Consider the following 9,172-nt stretch of genomic DNA (forward strand, 5'->3'; position numbering starts at 1 on the left):
CTTTCACTCCAAACATATGTTCAGGTTATTATTTAGTTTTGGTTAATTAAGCACCTGGTAGCCCTGGTTTGAAATATTTAAATAAAGTTTACTATAGATAGAAAGATTATGTAGGTCAAGAAAAGGAGGGGAAAAAAGTGTGTTTCTGAGTTGCAATTACAACTCCTTCAAATGGTTGGAGCAGTGTGCGAGCTATACCAGGGCTTTCACGGGAGCTTACTTTTTTATTGTTTGGGGGAATATTTTCTGACTGAAAGTTAATGATATTGCGGCTGACATGCTTCAGTGGTGATAGCAAGAAGTATCCTTTTTAAAGTGAGTTACGTGATCATTCACCCATGTGTAGTATTCAGTAAGTTACACATAATAACAAAAAAGAAATGCATGGGCAAAAATAGCATATGGCAGTCCCTCCAGGGGGTCCCACCGGTTGCAACAATTAACGCAAATTCAAACCGATCTCTGTCTCAGTGGAACAAAGTTGCCTTCAATTTTAATCGATTTTTCTTTCCTGCAAAGAACAGGATATTCAGGATTACTTCCACACAACTCATACTTATCTGAGTGTTTTTTGTCACTATATGCAGTAACATCGTATATCGTCTTACTCCTAGATGATAACTATTCTGAAATAAACTCAAAGATAATCAATAACAACCATATTAACATATTAAAAAACCATTGATGCTTCTCTACCAACAGGCAGCCATTGCGTTTCCATTCATTTCTGTAACCAATATGAAAAATCAATAACACAATGTTTGAAGCTTGCTCAATTTATGTGTGAAGTGTATCAGTGTACAAGTCTGGCATTCATTTTGGTCTTAAGGCAATAGTTCTGACTATTACTGCCCCACTAGGAGTTAGGCCAAGCTTCATGGGGGTAGTAGTGAGGGCCTTCTTTGATTCAAAGTGCGCAAGAAAACTTAAAAAATATACACAGAAGGCCTATATATTAGAATTTAGTCACTTATGTGAAGGAAAAGGTATAGGTAAAGTAAAGTATAGTAAAGTAAAGTAACAGGCAACTTGTCTAATAAAAGAATGCCAAGTGTCAGGTTTACAAGAAAACTGTTTGTCAGGAAAAGAGCCTATTAAATCTGTTATATTGTTAAAAAAATACATAAATACAGACAGGAGAATCATGTAAGAAAAGTTTCCCTAAATATGAAATAACTGCTCAAAAATTAATTCAAATCCAACTGGTCTTACCACAAACATCTTGCAGTTAATATGTTAACTGTTTGGGTCCATTGGTATAGTTTACAAATAATAGAAATATCATAAAATATGTCACCTGAGTCAGGGGTTGGTCAGGTTACCTAAATGATAAGGGGTCCCTTAAGAAATATTGGAATCACCCTGGCTAAGTTACATTATTGTTGCAGTGTTAAGGCCAGTTGTCAGTACAGGACATTTGAAAAAAGTCTGGCCTGCATTACCAGAGTCAGACATTTTATACTAAGGAAAGTTCAAGCTCAAGACATTATTGTCCCTGAGGGGGATTTGGTTCTGCAGCAGTAGCAATAAAAAACAATGATAACAGCACACACCGGTTGTAGACAAGATAAAAAGCCACACATTCATAACCAAAGATAATAAAAAACACATAAATACAGGAGTGAAAAGTCAAGGACAAAAGTTTCCATTTATTAATGAATAAAGAAGTCAGAGTGTACTGATGCTACATTTATGATATGGCTATGAAAGAGAATTTATATCTGTTAGTTTTGGCTATGGTTGCCTGAGGTGGCAACCAGAGGGGCAGGAACTTCAATTCTAATTTGCAGGGGTGGTACCGACTGAGATGATAGATATGTGAAATTAATGGATATAATCCAGCCTACTAAAAATTAAAATATAAAACCTCTTTATAAATCCTCTCTTAGGCTTATAGTTATGTATTAGTAGTATGTATGTATGTATGATGTATGTATGTATGTATGTATGTATGTAATGTATGTAGTATGTATGTATTATGTGTACCATCATCAATTTTGTAATATAGAGTAAACAACTGTCATTTTTTAATCTATATTATTGCAGGAGCATTGTGGATTGTTACAGAAAGTAGGGACAACACACTAATTATTTGAACAGATAAATCGGCAGATAATGGGAAATGTAAATTTCTTGGGTTTAAAATTTCAATTATTGTGTATTTTTGTTTTTGTTGTGTTAATAAAAGTGATATCAGTGAGATGTTCTTGTTTAGATCAGAGCTACGGGAATATTAAATCATCCCCTCCTCTCAGCCTTTCTGACCCATCAAGTTTTTAAAAAACTGGCAGGTTTTGAATATTGCACTCTCTATTAACACAACAAAAAATACAAAAAATACCAAACCGTCGAATAATTGAAATTAACCCATATAAACGTATTACTAATCTCCCCATTGGTCCACTGAACGAGAACCCAGGTGATTATCGGGGTCACCTTATCAAGTTAGTAAATCGTTCATAATTAAGTGATGCCAGGGTCCCAACCTGCTTTCTGCTAAACAATCCCACACTATGTCTTCTGCTATTCAAAGATATAGATTAACAAAATAAGGGGGTTACTTTCTAATGATTAACCAACATTATTGATGGTACACAATGATATACAGACAATACAGGACTGAGAAGCAGTAACGGACATGACAAATACATACAAAACTACATACATACATACAACATATACATACATACATACATACTATAAGCCTAGAGAGGATTTATAAAGAGTTTTATATTTTAATTTTAGTAGGCTGGATATATCCATTAATTTCCACATATCTATCATCTCAGTCGGTACCACCCCCTGCACTTAGAATTGAAGTTCCTGCCCCTCTGGTTGCCACCTCAGGCAACCACTAGCCAAAACTAACAGATATAAATTCTCTTTCATAGCCATATCATAAATGTAGCATCAGTACAACTCTGACTTCTTTATTCATTAATACTGGAACTTTTGTCCTTGACTTTTCACTCCTGTATTTATGTGTTTTTTATTATCTTTGGTTATGAATGTGTGGCTTTTTATCTTGTCTACAACCGGTGTGTGCTGTTATCATTGTTTTTTATTGCTACTGCTGCAGAACCAAACTCCCCTCAGGGACAAATAATGCTCTTGAGCTTGAACTTTCCCTTAGTATAAAAATGTCTGACTCTGGTAATGCAGGCCAGACTTTTTTCAAATGATCCTGTACTGAAACTGCCTTAACATGCAACAATAATGTAACTTAGACCAGTGATTCCTAACCTATTTCCTTAAGGGACCCCTTATCATTTAGTAACCTGACAACCCCTGACTCAGTGACATATTTTATGGATATTTCATATTATATTTAAAACTATACAATGGACCCAAACAGTTAACATATTAACTGCAAGATGTTTGTGTAAGACCAGTGATTTGAATTAATTTTGAGCAGATTATTTCATATTTAGGGAACTTTTTACATGATTCTCTGTCTGTATTATGTATTTTTTTTAACAATCATACAGATTTAATAGGCTTCTTTTCTGACAAACAGTTTTCTTGTCCCTGACACTTGGCCATTCTTTTATTAGACAAGTTCCTTTACTTTACTTTACCTATACTTTACTTTACCTATACTTTTCTTCACATAAGTGAACTAAATTCTAATATATAGGCCTTCTGTGTATATTTTTTAAGTTTTCTTGCGCACTTTGAAATCAAGAAGGCCTCACTACTACCCCATGAAGCTTTGGCTACTCCTAGTGGGGCAGTAATAGCAGAACTATTGCCTTAGACCAAATGAATGCAGACTTGTACACTGATACACTTCACACATAAATTGAGCAAGCTTCAAACATGTGCTTATTGATTTTCATATTGTACAGAAATGAATGGAAACCAATGGCTGCCTGTTGGTAGAAGACAGCATCATGGTTTATAATATGTTAATATGTTAAAGTTATTGATTATTTTGAGTTTATTTCAGATAGTTACATCTAGGAGTAAGACGATATACGATGTTACTGCATATAGTGACAAAAAACACTCAGATAAGTATGAGTTGTGGTGGAAAGTAATCCTGAATATCCTGTTCTTTGCAGGAAAGAAAAATCGATTAAAAATTGAAGGCAACTTGTTCCACTGAGACAGAGATCGGTTGAATTTGCGTTAATTGTTGCAACCGGTGGGACCCCCTGGAGGGACTGCCATATGCTATTTTTGCCATGCATTTCTATTTTTGTATTATGTGTAAACTTACTAACTACTACACATGGGTGAATGATCACTAACTCACTTTAAAAAGGATACTTCTTGCTATCACCACTGAAGCATGTCAGCCCAATATCATTAACTTCAGATCAGAAAATATTCCCCCACAACAATAGAAAAAGTAAGCTCCCGTGAAAGCCCTGGTATAGCTCGCACACTGCTCCCAACCATGAAGGAGTTGTAATTGCAACTCAGAAACACACTTTTTTCCCCTCCTTTTCTGACTACATAATCTATCTATCTAATAAGTAAAACTTTATTTAAATATTTCAAAACCAGGGCTACCAGGTGCTTAATTAACCAAAAAACTACAATAATAAGCACTTGAACATATGTTTGAGTGAAAGATGAGACAGAATTATTAAAACTTAAGAACAAGTAGAAATCATGCAAAGGACTTGAACAAGAGTACAGTGCATTACAATGCTCAGGACACGAGGAGACAAAACAATGGGTGATTTGTTGTAGCTTCTGGAAAGACAAGAAGGGGTGGAGGGAATTACAGTCTGCTTGCCATCCTCTCTCTCACCTCGTATGTTATCCAGCAGCATGCGCAGTACAGCCATGGTGAAGGAGGTCTGCATGGGAGTGAAACTGGCCTCTTTTGCCCACCAGAAACCACAGACATAGTAATCCAGCAGAGCAGCTTCCTTCATAGAAGTCTGATGGTTCCTGAAGCCCAGAATCTCCTTTATTTCCCTACAGACAACAGAAGGCAGATCTGGATGACGATGTTCCCGTCCAGCAGTAATTATGCACTGAAAGTCAATAAAACGTTGATGAAACATCTGGACCACCATCAGTATGTTTCTTTCCTTTTTGGTTAATTTGTGGGTTTTAGCAAACAGGGGAGAGTTTACACTGTACAATAAAAACAGTAGATATTTTAAAAGCTGAATCCAGCAGTTCTCAGTATGTTTAAATGTAATAATTTTAGGTAAATTGTTGATAATTAATTAAAGACTTCAGAACTAATCCCTCAAACTTTCATTCCTGGCAGTATGGAGAAGGCCTTGAAACACTATTTAGAATTTCATGTCAGGAAATAACATTTTCACTAAATATGTCAGAAGTTAATAAAACATGGAAAGATCAAGTATATCGAGTATGTATTTTTATGTATATGATTATACGGTATTCAGACCATATTAGTGTTATTTTAGAAAATATATTGAATTCTAGTTCATTGGTGTTATAAAAGTTAAAACTGAATACCTATGCTACCATGTTATTAAAATGTATATTCCTCATTGTAACTGATAATAATATGTGTAATAGTGTAATAGATGAGAGCAGCCATACATCATGTTCTTGTCTGCAGAACGAACACAAGCACTGTAAAAGTGTCTAGTGGTACAATACCTAAAAGCTGCTGTGTTGCATTTTGCACATCAAACAAAAAAAAAAAAAAAAACAGATAACGAGCTTACAGTTTTCTCAGATGAGCTTCAGGTCATCATCAGAGAGGACAAAATGTTAAACTCTGGGACCAGGACAGTCAGCATGTACATCACAGGTAAGTTAATGTTACTGAGTAAATGACATTTGTGCTGATTGTAACTGTAGAATGAAAAGAATCAGTAAAGAGTCTTGGTGATTGTGTAAATAAAGTTTCTACTGTTAAAAATATGGCCGTACCAAAAAACAGCCCCTTTTGAAATAGAGTTTGGTTTGACTGAAAGGACACTCATCAACTCCTATTTCTTTATATTTTATTCATATAACAAATATAACCAATCATTTTCAAACATGATTGTTTGCCTTGCTGGCCACAGGATTTTAGCTTCTAATAGCTAAAGATCAATACAGTATTCTTATTTTATGGTATTGAATTGACAAAGACCTGAGAATTTACATTTACCGACAGTCAAATTAGAGGTGCTGTTTTAACCCAAAAAGTTACCACAACTGCTGCCATAAACACCACACTATCCACCAATATATTGTGATGGCTAACATAACATTATCATATTATTCTAATATTTTGAGCACTTATGGACAACGCAGAGCATGGCAGACATTTTATGTGGTCACACCAAGTGTGAACCTATTATGACATCACCCATTGGTTTGTGGAGTAACATTGCAAAAACCGGACACATCTTATCACAGACAGATGCAGAAAAACTAATCCATGCATTTGTTACTTCAAGGCTGGATTACTGCAACTCTTTGTTATCAGGTTGCCCTAATAAGTCCATTAAAACGCTCCAATTAATTCAAAACGCTGCAGCACGAGGGAAAACTGTCCAGTTTTCGACCATGGATCAGAACCGTATGGAACAGTGTTGTGGTTTCATTTTTTCATCTCAATGCACTCCAACGATGTCTTCTGGCAAACAATATGAAAGAAAGCAGAAAAAAATTGTAACAGTGATACAATTTAAGAGCCATTATTGCTAACCCTTACGTTTTTGCACTTTGGGACCGACGTAGCAGTGTACGTTTTTATATGAGACTGGTTGCTATCTTGACATACAACTTTTGCTGTCTGACTCTAGTGAGAGGACCAGAAACTCTCACTGAAGGTACCCAGGAATTGGTGAGACACCAGACTCACAGAAAGCAAAGAGAATTGACTGAGCCACTATATATAATATATATAGATACCTACACCTAAGTATCAAAGCAAGCAAATAACATAACAACATGATAACAAAACGTAATTAAAGCATTGAATATTTATATGAGTATTTTTATCATAAGTGTCTCTTCTTCTGCCTCAAGTATTTTACATACAGTTAGAGAGGCACCCAGGAAGACGGTTACTAGCACTTTGATTGCAAGGGGGTTTCAATTCTGGTCTTCAGTTGCGTTTTGTCAGTCAGCGGTGGATTGCTTTCTCCTGTGTTGAATGTACCATACATTTTTGTGAATACCAAAGTAAATTTTTCCTTATTCAGGGACTGAACTTTAATTTCAAACATTATTTCCCCTTTTGTCCAATGATACGTTCTCATTTTATGCCAATACTTAAAGTAGGATCAATGTAGTTGTCTTGGGCAAGTTTGATGGAGTGAAGTCAATTGCAAGGGGGTTTTGTTTGGTGCAAAATGGTATACACTGTGCTGCCAACAACATTTCAATGAGGAAGCAATATCAAATGTCAGTATTCTCTTCCACCATTCTTTCTGAATTGCCGTTAAAATTGTGAATCTAGTTTTGTTTAAGTATACATGCACTTTATACTCAACAAACATCTATTAGAGGATGCATTACATATGTTTACCTTAATTCAAGTTAAAATGAGTGACATTTTAGAGGGTTCACACAATGCCTCTGTTCGTGCATAACTCAGAGTTGTTTATGATCAAAAGTTATACAACTCCAATTTAATTACTTGTGGGGGCAATAACTTTCTAATTGAATGTCAAGTCTGGTATTTTAGCAAAAAAAATTATAATAAATTTAAAATTTATAATTAGAAATTATTTTTTCCTAACTCTTACTGATTGTATTACCTGTTTTCTTTTTCTCGTATCCAAATTTGCTGCTGCAACATCGGAATTTCCCCATTGTGGGACAAATAAAGGCAATTCTTATCTATCTTAATTCATAGACCCATAAAACATGGGTTAGACACCAAGATTACTTTGGCTAGGTCAAATAATGAAGATATAATAATGTAATAAATGAAATTACCCTTTCTAGTGGTCAAACCTTTTGGTAAACTTTTAGTATGTTATTACAGGGACACCTAACTACAAAAAACAGCTGAGAAACCTTTGTTAGAGTTTTTTAGGGTTAGGTGGTTTTTTGTTCATATAATGGCAGCCGCCTAAACATGGCCATTAATGGGACATGAATGAGTGCGAAAGAGACGAGAGAGGAAAGAGAGGAGCTTCAGTGACATATAGCAATAACTAAAGGCACTCTGGCACACCAACCGATTATCGCGTCAGAAAGTTGTTGGACAGTCGGGCGAGGTCGGTGACTCGAATCGGTTCGGTGTGTCCCGGTTCCGTCGTCAGTCGGTGTCGGCGTTCATTTTGGCCATTCGACATGTAGAACCGGCCAGTTGGCCGGTTCGGCCTCAATGACCCAATCTGATTGGTGGAGTGCTAGCCCTTGACTAGCGAATCACGTGAGGCCGAGGAAAACCGGAAAGTGACGATGGTAAACAACGCCAGTATCTTGTTATTATTAGGCCAATCGTATTTTCCGTTCAAGCGAGTAACGACAATAACGATCCATTCTTGACTACTATCAACACTCTCTTGATGAAAACAATGACTGGGACGACAGCGTGCTCTGTGTTTATAGGTTCTAGAGGATCTGTCATTTCCGGGTTCATTCATTTAATTTTTTTGGCGACAACACAGATTAGCGCCGCCCTGCTGTTTATGGGGACGTATTACGCCTTGCGCACGCGACAGAACGTACGCTCCAGTTTGCGTCAGTTTGGTGTGTTCGGAGGCATTTTTCTAGACCGACATCGATGGAGACGGGGCCGACTGATCAGTCCGACTGCTTTTCTGCCGCGGCTCCGGCTCCGGTTGGTGTGCAGAGGCCTTAAGGGATGGTTTCAGGACTCACCTGGATCCAGCCCTAATATAAGCTTTATCAAAGAGGAACGTCTTAAGACTTTACTGTTAAATTGTGAGAGGAGGGTGTCTGCCTTCACCGAACCACAACTGGAATTGGGCCTGGGGTTTTTTTTTTCCACAGGAGAGAGGAGGCTTGGTAACTGAAGGCTCTGGCTCCTGTCTTACTTTTAGAGACTATAGGACCACAAGTACCCCTGCATTCAGGAGACGTAGTGTTCTAGTGGGGTAATCAGGGGTACTATGAGCTCTTTAAGATAATGAAGGGGCCTGACCATGAAGAGCTTTATAGGTGAGGAGCAGGATTTTAAATTCTTCTTAATGTTACAGGAGGCCAGTGCAGAGAAGCTAGACAGGGAGAGATGTGATCTCTTTTCCTAGTTCATGTCAGTACT

General features: G+C 36.8%; 1 protein-coding gene across 1 annotated transcript in view; it reads right to left on the minus strand.

Moving 5' to 3' along the window:
• Positions 1 to 4,762: 4,762 nt before the first annotated feature.
• The window catches only part of cabcoco1 (ciliary associated calcium binding coiled-coil 1), a gene marked incomplete at its 3' end in the record, with an annotated part of 9,463 nt that continues 5,053 nt past the window's right edge, over positions 4,763 to 9,172 (minus strand). Inside the window, 1 exon segment of the mRNA XM_035668573.1 lies at positions 4,763 to 4,932. Within this exon segment, the coding sequence (XP_035524466.1) occupies positions 4,763 to 4,932 (170 nt within the window).

Source organism: Morone saxatilis, unplaced genomic scaffold, assembly GCF_004916995.1.
Source record: "Morone saxatilis isolate NCDOM2014 unplaced genomic scaffold, NCSU_SB_2.0 Contig1, whole genome shotgun sequence".
NCBI lineage: Eukaryota > Metazoa > Chordata > Actinopteri > Moronidae > Morone > Morone saxatilis.